This window comes from Pristiophorus japonicus, chromosome 30, assembly GCF_044704955.1.
Source record: "Pristiophorus japonicus isolate sPriJap1 chromosome 30, sPriJap1.hap1, whole genome shotgun sequence".
Taxonomy (NCBI): Eukaryota; Metazoa; Chordata; class Chondrichthyes; family Pristiophoridae; genus Pristiophorus; species Pristiophorus japonicus.
In genome coordinates this window covers 762806-779957 of record NC_092006.1, presented here as the reverse complement: position 1 = coordinate 779957, position 17152 = coordinate 762806, and the positions used below count along the sequence as shown (strand labels likewise).

The window sequence follows — 17152 nt, the reverse complement described above, 5'->3', positions numbered from 1 at the left end:
TGCAAGACAGAGAGTAGGGATACTTGGTATATACTCAGGGTGTGCCTATATTTGTAAATGATTTGGATGAGGGAATAGAGAGCGGCATATCGAAGTTTGCTGATGACACTAAGTTAGGTGGCTCAGTAACTAGTGTAGATGGCAGCAGAAAGTTGCAAAGGGACATTGACAGATTAAATGAGTGGGAAAAAAAACTGGTAGATGGAGTTCAATGTGGGAAAGTGTGAGGTCATCCACTTTGGACCCAACAAAAAAAAAAATCAGAGTATTTTGTAAATGGCGGGAAGCTAGGAACTGGGTAGGAGCAGAGAGATTTCGGGGTTCAACTACAGAAATCACAAAGTTGGTACAAAAAAATAATTTAAAAGACTAATGGAATGTTGGCCTTTTATCTTAAAAGGGGTGGAAGTAATGTTACAGATGTACAAAGCTCTGAGTAGACCCCATCTGGAATACTGCATTCAGTTCTGGGCGCCGCTACGCAGGAAGAGTCTATTGGTCTTGGAGGGGGTGCAGTGCAATTCACCAGAATGGTACTGGGGCTAAATGGGTTAAATTATGAGGACAGGTTGCGGAGGCTAGGCATTGCATTCCCTTGAATATAGAAGATTAAAGGGTGATCTAATTGAGGTGTTTAAGTTGATTACAGTATTTGATAGGGTAGATAGTGAGAATAGATCTTCTGGTGGGAGAGTCGAAAACAAAGGGACAAAACCTTAAAATTAGGGGTGATGTCAGGAAGAACTTCACACAAAAGAAATCTCGATCTATCCCCCCCGCTCTCCCCCCTTCCCAAAGGTTGTTCAGGCTGGGGGTCGATTAAAAATTTCAAAACAGACGATAGATTTTTGTTGGGTAAGGGTATTGAGAGTTGCAGCACCAAGGCACAGAAGATAGAGTTACGACACAGATCAGCCATGATCGAATTCAATGGTGAACAGGCTCGTGAGGCTAAATGGCCTCCTGTTCCGATGTTCTATTCAAAGGGCAGGGCAGGCAATCTTCCACCAAGCCTGTGCCAGCTGCCAACTATAACCATTTGCTGCATTTGAGGATGTTACTCTTCTCGCTCAGCTCCCTTCCTCATTCCTTGTGTGGCTTCTGAACTTTTATCTGCTGAAGCAACACTGATCTTCCCTCCAAACTAACTAGACTGGTGGCTGGGAGGAGTGACAGTGTGAGGGAGCTGGATTAACATCAGTAGAGATACAGTCAGTAACACAGGGCGCTGGGGGAGAGGGGTTACTGAATGATAGTGTGAGGGAGCTGGATTAACATCAGTACAGATACAGTCAGTAACACAGGGCACTGGGGGAGAGGGGTTACTGAGTGATAGTGTGAGGGAGCTGGATTAACATCAGTACAGATACAGTCAGTAACTTGGGAGGATGGGAGCTCGATTAACATGCACACCATTTAAATAGAATTATTTCTTAAACAGCAATGGGTATCGATTGATGTTAATCAGCGCACTATTGTGATCCATATTTCTTTAGCCAATTTTTGCAATATTGCTGGGGTGTGATTCCACGGGCAACATTTGACTTCTGGCCATTTGCTACGGTGTATCGCAAGATTCTATAAATAGTGATGAGATGAATCATCAGTTACTTTTTATTTTTTGATCGATTACCAGTTCATTTATTTTTAGGTGATCCTACAATACAACAGTGACTTCCCTTCAATACCGATCAGCTTTATGTAGCCCTTTGAGATGTGCTCAGATAATGCAATGCACTCTATAAATGCATGTTGTTTTTTTCTCGGCGTGGAATGTTGGCTGAGTCACGACGAGCTCTCCGCTCCTCTTCATTTCGTGCCGCGGGATCCCGAATCGCGGCAGCTCGGCTCAGCAGCTGAGTTGGAAGGTTGCTGGTTTACTCCAAGATTCCAACTTATACTCTAGGCTGACACCTCTGTGCATTAGTGAGGGAGTGCTGCACTGTCAGGGGTGCTGTCTTTCTGACAAAACATTAAACCGAGCCACATCTGCCTTTTCAGGTCGATGTAAGAGATCGCGTGATTCTATTTGAAGAAGAGCCGGGAATTGTCCACGTGTTCACTTCTTGCTTGGCCTAACACTATCAAAACAAATTTCCTGGTCTAGTCATCTGATTTCCTGTTAGTGGGATCTTGCTGTGTGTAAATTGGTTGCCTATATCATCATAATTACATCATGCACCACCTGAAAATGTGGTGGAGCAGATTCAATAGTAAGTTTAAAAGGGAGTTGGACAAATACTTGAAAAGGAGAAATTTGCAGGGCTACGGTGAAAGAGTAGGGGAGTGGAACGTATTGGATAGCTCTCTCAGATAGCCAGCACGATGGGCCGAATGACCCCCTCCTGCGCTGTAGGATTCTATTCTCTGATGGATAGCACATCTGACATCGTGCATATCCTTAGTGATGAATTGATTGTCAAGCACTTTGGGATGTTTTGAGGATGAAATTGGACACTATAAAAATGCAAGTTGATTCTCTTTCCTGCACTGGAAGGTTCATTCAGACCTGCAGATATTGAAGACGATTTGGCGGACAATAAATAGAGTAATTTTCATTAGCAGGGAGCTAAGATAAACACAACTGTCAGTATAATAAACCTTTGTGCAAAGTTTATACTAAAGGTGCTGGGTTCTCTTCTCTCGGTGAATTAATGGTTCAGTCTTGCTGTAAGTGTATTAAAGCATTATGGGAAAGACATTCGGAGTTGAGCGAATTCTAAATGTGCCTGTATTTCAGGTTGCTGGAAGGAAGGGTTTCCCACATGTGATCTATGCCCGACTCTGGCGATGGCCAGACTTGCACAAGAACGAGCTGAAGCATGCCAAGTTCTGCCAATTTGCATTTGACTTAAAGTACGACAGTGTCTGTGTCAACCCATACCATTACGAGAGGGTCGTATCACCCGGCATTGGTGAGTGGTGAAGTGTTTATTATTCTTTTCAGCAGAATTCTTGAGCAGAGCTGCATAAGTTTAAAATTGTTGGCCTCAGTTCTCATTCGCTCCCATCCCATAAATGTTCGAGCTGGTATCCTTCAAGTGTCTCCAGTGAGTTTGTGCATTGGCAAAGAAAGTTGTTGGGGATACACTGATGTTCATTTTATTAAAATGTCTCGCTCTAAGCCTTCAACACTTTAATAAGTAGGTCCGAAGAACAGATAAGTCAAGAAGCAATCATTTAGTTTGGATTTTAAAAACTTGAAGATTGTAGGAGGAATCTAAAACTCGGGTAAATAGGAGTTTCACAGCTTTCAGCTTCTGAGAAAGAATGAGCCGGAACAAAAGATTGTACAGAATCTTGATGAATGTCGAGTGGAATCATCACTGAAGGAGTAGATCAGACTGGGTTAATGAGTGGGGGAACCTCCGAGCGGATGAGGTACCGCAGCATGGAAAGCGATTTGAGAGAGAATTGGATAGCCTTAGATATGGATCGTTTTAAAATGCATGGTGCTAGACCCAGCAGAGGCTTTGAGTTACCACGGTGGTGCAGATTATTCATCGGTGTTCAAGGGCAGACTTCCAGAAGGGTGTATACGGAACAAGGTCACCAATGAAAATTATAGTGGTGACCATGGAATTTTATCGGCTTCTAGAACTGTAGATGTAAAAGAGCAGTGCGCAATATGTGAGGAAATAAGAGGGTTTACCTTTCTTAGCAATAGGGTGAGAACCAACATGTTTTTAAGAAGGAAATGTGGACTGTAAGTCAGGGAAAATCAAGAGCCCACCTTGGCTGGGATAAGTTTGGTAATGTACGCTCCCCTCCCAATATGCTTCATGGAATGCCAGATCCAAGATTGCCCTCAAACAGTGTGCAGGAGGGCACCAGAGAACATACACTGGAGGAGAATCCCAGTCAGCATGCCTGACATCTTTCGAGTTTGCATTATCGGGGAACGTGGAGCAGCTGGTTAGCTGTAGAATTAGTTCCTCAGTTGATTCTCAGTCAGGGATTCTAATAATGTATTTTCTAATAATTGCTTGAAATGGTTTTTAAACTTCAGTACCAAAAATTTTATTCAGCCCTACCCAGAGAATGCAGTTTTGAGAGATTGCCTTTTAGCTCAGTAATGTTATTATCTTCACTTGCTGCCCATTGGTAGCTGTCTGAAGTCCAGTGAAATGGATCGGCCATTGACTGTCTCTGTTCGTGCTGCTCTGCAGTTACCCACAAAACGATGCTGGATAACGAGAGGCATGCAACTGCTTTCATCAGAAATAGGAGCAGGAGTCGGCTATACGGCCCCTCGAGCCTGCTCCGCCATGTAATAAGATCATGGCTGATCCGATCATGGACTCGGCCCCACTTCCCCGCCTGCTCCCCATAACCCCTTATTTCCTTATCGTTTAAGAAACTGTCTATTTCTGTCTTAAATTTATTCAATGTCCCAGCTTCCACAGCTCTCTGAGGCAGCAAATTCCACAGATTTACAACCCCCTGAGAGAAGAAATTTCTCCTCATCTCTGTTTTAAATGGACGGCCCCTTATTCTAAGATCATGCCCCTTAGTTCTAGTCTCCCCCACCAGTGGAAACATCCTCTCTGCGTCCACCCTGCCAAGCCTCCTCATAATTTTATACGTCTCGATAAGATTACCTCTCATTCTTCTGAATTCCAATGAGTAGAGGCCCAACCTACTCAACCTTTCCTCATAAGTCAACCCCCTCAACTCCGGAATCAACCTAGTGAACCTTCTCTGAACCGCCTCCAAAGCAAGTATATCCTTTCGTAAATATGGAAACCAAAACTGCACGCAGTACTCCAGGTGTGGCCTCACCAGTAACCTGTATAACTGTAGCAAGACTTCCCTGCTTTTATACTCCATCCCCTTTGCAATAAAAGCCAAGATACCATTGGCCTTCCTGATCACTAGCTGTACCTGCATACTAACCTTGTGTGTTTCATGCACAAGTACCCCCAGGTCCTGCTGCTGTGTTGCCTCTTCCTCCTGAGTTTAGCAAACATTAAACAGTCCTTGTTTTTCTCTTCTGCAGGTCTCAGTCTCCAGAACACAGGTTAGTATTTTTAATTACCTGTCTGATCCTGAAAATGTTTGTTAACTGTGTTCCTACTTTCATTGTTGAGATGCCTAACTTTTCAAAGCCCTGTTGCTGTACTGAGGAGACTGTGTCTTTACTGACAGTGGGATCCCTGTGGATTATTGCTCCGTTAACCTACATTAATAGCTGGATGGAGGGTAAACACTGACACAGGCAGGTTGGGGGGAATAGCCTGTTTCCGTGTTGTAACTTCTATAGATTTCTATTTAATCACCTGAAATGACCTCGCAAATCAAGGAACACCGAGTGCAATTACAGTTGTTGCTTGCCAGAAATGGTTGGATAGCAAGGAGACATTTGCTCCATGTGAAATTATTTATAATTATCAAGAGTAATCGGTACCAGGAAGTGAATGCTACAGGTTCAAGTCTGCCTTGAATATTCTCAGGTATAGCAGTTCGAGCAGTGGACCTGTGCTGCCCGATAACTATGATGTACGATAGTGTAACCTGGGGGGGGGGTAACAATAGGAACCCCTTGGGATCATGCGCTACTCCAATCTTTTCCAAGGCGGACTGAAAAACCTAAATGAGATGAGGCCATATACAAATGAGAGGTCTGTCCTTCTGGCTTTCCCTTTCAGTGATTTGCCAATGGGCTTGTTAATGAGACTGGCTATTTCTCGTTCTCCTGAGGTATGGGTTTCAAGATACGATCTTCAGCTATTTCAAAATGAATAGAGACGGGCCATTATCGCTGCTTAAGTCTGTGATGAGTCAATTGACACGCTCATTGTCTTTGTTCTGAGTGGACTGTGAGCAGCAATGTTCCACAAATTGGCTCATCTAACTTTAATGCACATCTTCAATGTCTGCAGCCAGTGACTTTTTAAACCTGTGCAGACAGCTCAAATCGCTGGAGATATATCACCAACGCTGTCTCCGCAAGATCCTGCAAATCCCCTGGGAGGACAGATGCACCAACATCAGCGTCCTCGACCAGGCCAACATCCCCAGCATCGAAGCACTGACCACGCTCGATCAGCTCCGCTGGGTGGGCCACATCATCTGCATGCCTGACACAAGATTCCCAAGGCAAGCGCTCTATTCGGAACTCCTACAAGGCAAGCAATCCCCAGGTGGGCAGAGGAAATGTTGCAAGGACACCCTCAAAGCCTCCCTGATAAAGTGCAACATCCCCACCGGCACCTGGGAGTCCCTGGCCAAAGACCATCCTAAGTGGAGGAAGTGCATCCGGGAGGGCGCTGAGCACTTCGAGTCTCGTCGCCGAGAGCATGCAGAAATCAAGCGCAGGCAGCGGAAGGAGCGTGCGTCAAACCAGACTCCCCCACCCACCCCTTCCCTCAACCACTGTCTGTCCCACCTGCGACAGAGACTGTAATTCCCTGTCACCTGTACAGTCACCTGAGAACTCACTTTTAGAGTGGAAGCAAGTCTTCCTCGATTTCAAGGGACTGCCTATGATGGTGAAACCTGTGCAAATTCACTTTGCTTAAAACACAACACTTAAGCATAATTAATTTCCTTCCATCAAAACAACATCAAAAATCCCAGAAAATGGTGAATTCAAATCAGTAATTGAAATACATATGGGTGGTTCATTTTTGTCCAGCAAAGAGGTGCAGTACTCTTACTGTACATTACGCTTCTGAAGTGATTAAAGTCAAGTGTCTAGACTCTCTCACAAATGGAATTCCAGTGAGATGCTGAAGTGCAGCTACAGTCATCCTCCCAGTGAGAGTCAGCACCTTCAGGGGAGGAGGGGACCCGTACCCCAGTGAGAGTCAGCACCTTCAGGGGAGGGGACCCGTACCCCAGTGAGAGCACCTTCAGGGGAGGAGGGGACCCGTACCCCAGTGAGAGTCAGCACCTTCAGGGGAGGAGGGGACCCGTACCCCAGTGAGAGTCAGCACCTTCAGGGGAGGGGGGAGAGGACCTGTACCCCAGTGAGAGTCAGCACCTTCAGGGGAGAGGGGGACCCGTACCCCAGTGAGAGTCAGCACCTTCAGGGGAGGGGGGAGAGGACCCGTACCCCAGTGAGAGTCAGCACCTTCAGGGGAGGAGGGAGAGGACCTGTACCCCAGTGAGAGTCAGCACCTTCAGGGGAGAGGGGGACCCGTACCCCAGTGAGAGTCAGCACCTTCAGGGGAGGGGGGAGAGGACCTGTACCCCAGTGAGAGTCAGCACCTTCAGGGGAGGGGGGAGAGGACCCGTACCCCAGTGAGAGTCAGCACCTTCAGGGGAGGAGGGAGAGGACCCGTACCCCAGTGAGAGTCAGCACCTTCAGGGGAGAGGGTGACCCGTACCCCAGTGAGAGTCAGCACCTTCAGGGGAGGGGGGAGAGGACCTGTACCCCAGTGAGAGTCAGCACCTTCAGGGGAGAGGGTGACCCGTACCCCAGTGAAGAGTCAGCACCTTCAGGGGAGGGGGGAGAGGACCTGTACCCCAGTGAGAGTCAGCACCTTCAGGGGAGGAGAAAAATTGCCAGATGGAGAGGAGAATCTTTGCTATCTTCCGTTGCTGTCGTGTTTAAACTCTGTTCTTGCTCATTGTAAGGGTAGAATGATGAGGTTTGCTTGTGGGAAATTTTACGCTTTCCTTATGATTAACTCAATCCCAGTTACTTTCTTTCTGTGTTTTCATTCAATTATTTGAGGGCTTCATGGAATAAACTCCAGCAAAACACAGAAGAGACTAATGGGGGGAGCTCTGGAGTCCCTCGACTGCGGAAGAAGTAAATCAGCAGGCACCCCACCACTCTATTACTATCCAGTCAATCCTGCTGCAAAATTCATGGTGACATTGATTCTCAGCTGAAGAATCGGTGAGCTGTTGGATTCATATCCAGTAAGAATCGATATCTTGAGGGGTGGCGGGGCTGGGCAAGCTACTTTAAAAAAAGACTTGTATCTTTTCAAGTGTTTGAGGTGTTAGCATGTGGTTCTGAAATGTATCTGGGGACGTCTTTCATGTTCTCACCGTCCTCGGTGAATCTTACCTCCTTGGTGGTCCCACTGGTAACAGCGATACATCGATGGTAAAATAACTTCGAAATAAAAATGTGATTGATTGTGATCTGTGTAGTTTGGTGCCCGATGAGACCAGGGCAAAACCTCAAACAATGTGTTGTGGTTACCTCGAGGGGTTGAACCTACCCGGATTGGACTGGGCCCGGATTAAAAAACGTCCCCGCGGACGTGTTAGCGCAGGGTGTCTCTGCTAAGTACACCTGCTGCACTATTGCTAGATCCTTGCCTGGTGGTCTCGCTCAAACATCCCCATCCACTCAGACCGAAGATGAGGATCAGAGACAAATAACATCCTATTGGCAACCGGTTCTGACAACCAGAGTCCAAGGAACAGACGAGCCAAAAGGTGATGACGAAAGAGAGGTGGATGATGTGTACCCCATTCAACAGCGCAGGGGACACCATCTAGCATCCAAAGCTAAACGCACTAAGAAAAGCCTATATGCAGTCAAGGGAACGGAAACGGACAGTCACAGGCAATCTCCTCATGGGGCCCAGGTACATCAGAGGACAGCTACCCAGCTCGAATTCAGGGAAGGACCCAACGCTAAATGACACAACCTACTATTCTGACACACTTGAAGGTATACTAGGCCCTACAACACTCCACTCCCTGCAGCAGCAGGCCTTGCCCACCACATACCCCCACCCGTGCTGTGACACAAGCTGGACTTACAACTCGAAAAAAAAGCACTCGCTGAATGGCCCGCTAGATCCAGTGTTCTTGTGTATATAGTGCTGGTTGTATTCTATTTTAATAGGTTCAATGTAAAGGTCCAGCAAACTGCTGACAAGATGGCGACTGGACAGTGGTAGAACTTTTAACTGCGGTTTCCTCCTCTGGGATGAATATAGCAAGAAGCAATAGGTCACTTACTCTACCGATCAGACGGCACTAGGTCACTTATTGACCGATCAGACGGCACTAGGTCACTTACTGACCGATCAGATGCACCAGGACTGTGACTCTTACACTTGAAAATTTGTGGTGTCTCACTACGCTCCTCTGGAGCCATTGCTACATCTTTGGCTGGTCTTTGAGTTGCCTGTTAAGCCTCAACGAGGGACACCCTTTCGGACCCCAGCCCCACCCCCCAACTTTGATAGCTAGTTGGATTACTTATGTTCAAATGTAAGGAATAGAAATTGTGTTTCCAGAAACAAATGCAGCAGTCACTCGAGGCCAGAATCCCATGCCCCCATCTCTGGTCCGCTCCGCCCCGGTCACCTGCCCCTCCATCTCCAGCCCCGATCTCTGACCAGCGAGGTGAAACTACTTGTCTTCCACAGTCAGTGCTAATTATACAGGAGGTTCTCGGGACCAGGCTCTGGTGAGATAAATGCTGATGGCTTTGTAATGAAAATGCATTAACCTTGTAAAGACATCCAGGCATGCACCTTGTACACGGTGTCCATTGTGGAATGCCATTCAGTCTCACATACAGGATGTGGTTTATTCCAATTCAGTACTGGGCCGACCGCACAACTCGTATGAAGTGATCAGTCACCCCCCAAAAATACCAATGGATTGTTGTGCTTTAAATTGTGACGTGAGTCACATGAGTCTTCAGTCATAGAGTAATGTTTCCTTCTGGTTTTATTATTAGTCTGGTCACCATTGAACATAATGAGTTGTTCCTGTGTGTGTATGTTAGCTCCACCCAGCCGTCTGGTGAAGGATGAATTTGTCCACGAGTGTGTGCAGCTGGATGGACCACAAATCATGCCACATTCTGAAGAACATGGGCTTCAGTCAGTCAAACATCCAACTAGCACGCGGCCACCCTCCGAGACCTATTCCCAGCCTCTACCGCCACCAATACTTCCCTTACCAGAGACGCCCAGAGCAACTGTGCACAGTTATCCCAACATTCCAATCTCGCCGCCTCGTGAGTACATGTTTTACCAAACGCTCAACTGTGTCAATAATTCTCAAACTAGTTGGCTCCAGTACTAATGGGTTAAATGGCATGGGTGAAAATCCTGCAGCAATGCTTTATAGAGGCTATGTCAAATTTGTGCGATAACCTGGTATATTGCAGCACCTATCAGAGTGCTGGCTGCTACATTGCTGCTAAGAGCTCCCATAGCGAGCTGTCTAGACCGGCTGTGTCTGGAAAACCGGAGCCAACTGAGGATCTGAATGTAATGCTTATTGCTGCTTACTGTGTAGCACTTTCTGGCAGCTTGTTTATGTTGGCTTTACAGTTGGATAGCTTTGTACTATTTAAGTTAATGGAAATGGAACTTAAAATGGTATAAATGTTTGGTCCAGACTCTCCTTTGCGTGTTATTATGGGATATTTCTGTTATGCTTTCTTCCTAAAGAAGAAATGTTCTAAAGTGGTGCATTGGAACTGGAACTCTCCTCTCTGCCTGCCTCTCCCTCTCTCTCTCTCTCCCTCTCCCCTCCCTGTGTGTGCATCTGTCTCGCTGTCTTGTCTCTCTCTAACTTGCTGTCTGCTCTCGCTGTCTTTCGTCTGTCTGTCTCTCGTCTGTCTGTCTCTCTCACTTACTGTGTGTTTCTTTTTGTCGCTATCTTGTCTCGCCCTCCGCCTCCCCGCTCGCACTCCCCTGTCTTTCTCGACTTGTCTGCAGCCTTTGACACTGTTGACCACTCCATCCTTCTCCAAAGCCTCTCCACCATCACCCAGCTGGGTGGGACTGCGTTCACCTGGTTTCGTTCTTATCTATCTAACCAACCATAGCCAGAGAATCAACTGCAATGGCTTCTCATCCTGCTCCTGCATCGTTACATAGAAACATAGAAACATAGAAAATAGGTGCAGGAATAGGCCATTCGGCCCTTCGAGCCTGCACCGCCATTCAGTGAGTTCATGGCTGAACATGCAACCTCAGTACCCCATTCCTGCTTTCTCGCCATACCCCTTGAACCCCCTAGTAGTAAGGACTATATCTAACTCCTTTTTGAATATATTTAGTGAATTGGCCTCTGGTATACCCCAAGGATCTATTCTTGGCCTCCTCCTATTTCTCATCTACATGCTGCCCCTTGGCGACATCATCCGAAAACACAGCGTCAGGCTCCACATGTACACTGATGACACCCAGCTCTACCTCACCACCACTTCTCTCAATCCCTCCACGGTCTCTAAATTGTCGGACTGCTTGGCCAACATCCAGTTCTGGATGAGCCGAAATTTTCTCCAATTAAATGTTGGGAAGACTGAAGCCATTGTTTTTGGTCCCTGCCACAAACTCAGTTCCTTAGCCACTGACTCCATCTCTCTCCCTAACATCTGTCTGAGGCTGAATCACACTGTTCGTAACCATGGTGTCCTATTTGACCCTGAAATGAGCTCCCGACCACGTATCTGCAGCATAACAAAGACGGCCTATTTCCATCTCCATAACATCACCCGTCCATGGCCTCACCCCTCCCTATTTCTGTAACCTCCTCCAGCTCCACAACAACCCAAGATCTCTGCACTCCTCTAATTTTGCCCTCTTCAACATCCATGATTATAATCACTCAAAAATTGGTGGCTGTGCCTTCTGTTTTCTGGGCCCCAAGCTCTGGAATTCCTTGCCTCAACCCCTCTGCCTTTCTACCTCTCTCCTCCTTTAAGACACTCCTTAAAACCTACATTTTTGACCAAGCTTTTAGTCATCTGCCCTCATTTCTCCTTGCGTGACTCGGTGTCAACTTTTTGTCTTCCAGTACTCCTGTGAAACGCCTTGGGCCGGTTTACTAGGTTAAAGGCGCTTATATATATTTGTTGTTGTCTATGTCTCTATCCTTTTTCTCTCCCTCCTCCATGAGATCAGTGTGAATGGGTATAAAGCATTTCAAGTATTTTAACTGAATTACTTTAAAATTCAGAAACTAAACTTAAATTTTTTAACTCTTTCTCTCAGCTGCCAACACTTCTCTCATTCCCATGAATCACAGTGAGAGCTTGTTACAGATTGCCCCACCACTGCAGCAGATGGCACCTCCCCCAACCCCCCCTCCTCCTGCCCCTCCTCATCCATCTCAGCAAAACGGATACCCGCCACCGAAACAACCGTACCACAGTAAGTGGCTGTAGCTTCATAGGGCTCTTTGTAAATGTGGAAAGCTGTTGACATTGAAAGACTCTTTCTCTAGATTTTGAAATGTGCCAACAGTTGGAATTTACAGATCTGACAATTTGTTAATTGTGATGCGACTCTTTCAGGAGCAGATTTGTTTTTGCCTTCTATTGCGTTAAGTTTTTTTTGAAGGTTGTAAAACCTGAGACAGCACATGGCAGCTGCAGTGATGTGAGCTTTGTCCTGGCATTCACTCTTAAATAAAAACAGAAAATACTGGAAACATTCAGCAACTCGGATAGCGTCCGTGGCGAGAGAAACAGAGTTAACGTTTCAGGTCGATGACCTTTTATCAGTTCTGACGAATGGCTGAAGCGTTAGCTTTGTTTCTCTCCCCGCAAATGCTGCCTGACCTGCTAAGTATTCCAACATTTTCTGGTTTTATTTGAGATTTCCAGCATCTGCAGTAGTTTTCATTTGATTCACTTGTTTTCTCAGTTGTTTTCTGAAATAGTATAAAGGTATTTTTCCCCTTCCACAGATGCTACAGCAACTTGGACAGGCAGCAGCACTGCTGCTTATACACCCAACATCGTTCCCCAGCAAAACGGACATGGGCATCACCAGCCGCCACTCCACCACCCTAGCCATTACTGTAAGTACATCCTGCGGTGTGTGAGTGAGAAGCAAGGTACCCACAGACAGATTGTAGGGCTATCCATCTGGGCGTGGATAAGCAGTGTATCTCCAAGGTGACCATACACACCTGCCCAGCCTCCTGTTACACTCTGCCTCTATTAGGCTTGTGGGTGTCTTTGTCTCTGACAGCAGCTGGTGACACAGTGGAGCTACCTACATTTCCTTGTGTCAGAGGAGAGGTTGTTTTATTTATCATTTATTCCTCAAATCAATAAGGTCTTGTACATGGAGTATTGGGTATCACACATTTATTAAGCATACAGTGCCTGTCATATACCTAAAATGGTAACACTTACAAGCAGACCTCATGACAATTTTGTTAGGGATTCAAACGTGTTACAGTTCTGAGCTCAGTATCTTGGGCCTTTACAAATACAAACATCCAATGTTATACATTGAACTTACTCCCTCCATGTGACAACCCACACAATTCTGCAGGTGGAGGTGTGGCGGCCCGGGAGCAGCTTGGAGGCCACTTCAGGGAGTGGCACGAGCTGGTGCAGGAAGGTGACGACTTGGAGAAGGGCGACTGGATTGGACGTCACCAAAATCCAGGTCGCTGATTGGAGTATGGGCAGGTACAGCAGAGGAGCGGCGAGGTCGGGGCGAAGGAGCGATTGTAGAGCAACGTGAGTTCGGGGCCCAGAAGAGCCGAGGGCCCAGGGGCAGCACGCGCCAGCCCACACTGCAATATGTGTGCGCACTAGGTCCGTGCAGCAGAGCTGGTCTCCAGTTGTCTTGGTTAACCTTTGCCACTGGACCAAGACCTAGCTCTGTCAAGCCCGTGTGGTGGCTGGTGTGCAACGGTCACTCCACGTTAAAAAAATCCACGCACAGGCATCTTCCAACCTTCAACATGTAGTTCGGGATCTGGAATATTAGGTCCTTCATTGAAACACCTGTGAACTCAGCCCTTTTTGATGTGAAAGCAAGTCATCCTCGATACGAGGGACCACCTAAGAATGTGATATCTGGAGAATTCAGTTGACCTATCCTTTTATCAGTAACTTTAATTTTATCTTTTTCTTTCCTGTAGACTAGTACAATTCCCCTACTTTGTTATCTTATCAATAGTTTCACTCTTGTTACATATAATTGTTGTTCCACCAAGTGTAACTATTAATTATAAGTCTGTCTTTAATTTTGTACCAGTCAACCGAGATGTTTCCTTTGCAGAGCTTACTGCTTTGCCTGCGCTTGTTATCAACTGTATACAGTTCTCTGAAATATCTGAATCAGTGCGCACTGGCAGGTCCTATCATGGTGGGGTACTTCTGTTGATAAAGGATGGAATCATTGCAATAGTAAGAAACGATATTGGCTCAAATGATCAGGATGTTGAAACAATTTGGGTGGAGATAAGGAATAATAAGGGGAAAAAGTCACTGGTGGGCGTAGCCTATAGGCCCCCTAACAGTACCAACTCTGTTGGTTGGAGCATAAACCAGGAAATACTGGGGGCTTGTAAAAGGGGAATAGCAATAATCATGGATGATTTTAACCTCCATATTGATTGGACAAATCAAATTGGTCAGGGGAGCCCTGAGGAAGAGTTCATAGAGTGCATAAGGGACGGGTTCCTTGAACAATATGTAACGTAACCAACCAGGGGGCAGGCTATCTTAGATCTGGTCCTGTGTAATGAGACAGGATTAATAAACAATCTCCCAGTAAAGGGTCCCCTTAGAATGAGTGACCATAGCATGGTTGAATTTCAAATTCAGATGGAGGGTGAGAAAGTTGGATCTCAAACCAGCGTACTAAGCTTAAATAAAGGTATGAGGGCAGATTTGGGTAAAGTGGACTGGGGAAAATAGATTAAAGTGGACGGTTGATGAACAGTGGTGTACATTTAAGGAGATATTTCACAACTCTCAAGAAAAATATATTCCATGGGGGAAAGGGTGTAAAAGAAAAGATAGCCATCCGTGGCTAATTAAAGAAATAAAGGACGGTATCCAATTAAAAACAAGGGCATACAAAGTGGCCAAAACTAGTGGGAGGACAGAAGATTGGGAAGCTTTTAAAAACCAGCAAAGAATGACTAAAAAAATGATTAAGGGAAGATAGACTATGAAAGTAAACTAGCACAAAATATAAAACAGATAGCAAGAGTTTCTACAGGTATATAAAAAGGAAAAGAATGGCTAAAGTAAATGTTGGTCCCTTAGAGGACAAGACCGGGGAATTAGTAATGGGGAACATGGAGATGGCAGAAACTCTGAACAAATATTTTGTATCAGTCTTTACGGTCGAGGACACTAACAATATTCCAACAGTGGATAGTCAAGAGACTATAGGGGAGGAGGAACTTAACACAATCACAATCACTAAGGAGGTGGTACTCAGTAAGATAATGGGACTAAAGGCAGATAAATCTCCTGGACCTGATGGCTTGCATCCTAGGGTCTTGAGAAGTAGCGGCAGGGATAGTGGATGCATTGGTTGTAATTTACCAAAATTCCCTGGATTCTGAGGAGGTCCCAGCAGATTGGAAAACTGCAAATGTAATACCCCTATTTAAAAAAAAAAATAAGGCAGACAAAAAGCAGGAGACTATAGACCAGTTAGCCTAACATCTGTGGTTGGGGAAATTATTAAAGAAGCAATAGCAGGACATTTGGAAAAGCATAATTCAATCAGGCAGAGTCAGCATGGATTTATGAAGGGGAAGTCATGTTTGACAAATTTGCTGGAATTCTTTGAGGATGTAACAAACGGGGTGGATAAAGGGGAACCAGTGGATGTGGTGTATTTGGACTTCCAGAAGGCATTTGACAAGGTGCCACATAAAAGGTTACTGTACAAGATAAAAGTTCACGGGGTTGGGGGTAATATATTAGCATGGATAGAGGATTGGCTAACTAACAGAGAGTCGGAATAAATTGTTCATTCTCGGGTTGGCAATCAGTAACTAGTGGGGTGCCGCAGGGATCAGTGCTGGGACCCCAACTATTTACAATCTATAACGACTTGGAAGAAGGGACTGAGTGTAAAGTAACTAAGTTTGCTGACGATACAAAGATGGGAGGAAAAGCAATGTGTGAGGAGGACACAAAAAATCTGCAAAAGGACATAGACAGGCTTAAGTGAGTGGGGAAAAATTTGGCAGATGGAGTATAATGTTGGAAAGTGTGAGGTCATGCACTTTGACAGAAAAGAAATCAAAGAGCAAGTTATTTAAATTGCAAAGTGCTGCAGTACAGCGGGACCTGGGGTTCCTGGTGCATGTAACACAAAAAGGATAGTATGCAGGTACAGCAAGTGATCAGGAAGGCCAATGGTACTTTGGCCTTTATTGCAAAGGGATGGAGTATAAAAGCAGGGAAGTCTTGCTACAGTTAATACAGAGTATTGGTGAGGCCACACCTGGAATACTGAGTACAGTTTTGGTTTCCTTATTTAAGAAAGGATATACTTGCTTTGGAGGCAGTTCACTAGGTTGATTCCAGAGATGATGGGGTTGACTTATGAAGAAAGGTTGAATAGGTTGGGCTTGTATTCATTGGAATTCAGAAGAACGAGAGGTGATCTTATCGAAACGTATAAGTTTATGAGGGGGCTTGACAAGGTGGATGCAGACAGGATGTTTCCACTGATGGGGGAGACTTGAACTAGGGGACATAATCTTAAAATAAGGGGCCGTTTATTTAAAACTGAGATGAGCAATTTCTTCTGAGGGTTGTAAATCTGTGGAATTCGCTGTCTGAGAGCTGTGGAGGCTGGGACATTGAATAAATTTAAGACAGAAATAGACAGATTCTTAACCGATAAGAGGTTACGGGGAGCGGGCGGGGAAGTGGACCTGAGTCCATGATCGGATCAGCCATGATTGTATTAAATGGCGGAGCAGGCTCGAGGGGCCGAATGGCCTCCTACTGCTCCTATTTATTATGTTCTTATGTAGAAATCAGAAGCATGATAACCCTTTCCTTACACTTATACGCTGAGATCTGGGCGATCATGCTGAAGATGGGCATTTTACCTGCAGGAAGGAAGGGAATATTGGGAAAGTAACTGTTAATTGCTGCCATGTGAATTATTTGGCTATTACGTACACTACTCGCTGATGAATTGTTTTAAAATACACACACTGTCACATGATCATGTGCTCCTTCAGGTCAGGCGTCACAGTCTGCTGTGATACCGTTTCTCTTGCGTCACACTGCCTCAACCTCACAACCGCGCACGACGCATAATGGTGAGTACATTTTATCCTGTCTTTTTAAATCATTAAAAGGATATATGCATAAATATTGTAGTTGATCTTTATTGCAAGTGCATGGGCAAAATGGTCAGGTTTGTAACAACAGGTGTGTTGACCTTAGAACTGAAATTCATAGATTTTTTATTAACGTAAGGAA

General features: G+C 45.6%; 1 protein-coding gene across 2 annotated transcripts in view; it reads left to right on the top strand.

The window, feature by feature from the left end:
• Positions 1-17152, top strand: part of smad10a (SMAD family member 10a) — an 83683-nt gene that overhangs the window by 51468 nt on the left and 15063 nt on the right. For both annotated transcript variants that reach the window (XM_070868510.1, XM_070868511.1), the window contains 6 exons: positions 2741-2915; positions 5000-5020; positions 9710-9943; positions 11934-12092; positions 12631-12744; positions 16909-16989. In XM_070868510.1, the coding sequence (XP_070724611.1) occupies positions 2741-2915; positions 5000-5020; positions 9710-9943; positions 11934-12092; positions 12631-12744; positions 16909-16989 (784 nt within the window). The remainder of the gene's footprint in view (positions 1-2740; positions 2916-4999; positions 5021-9709; positions 9944-11933; positions 12093-12630; positions 12745-16908; positions 16990-17152) is intronic.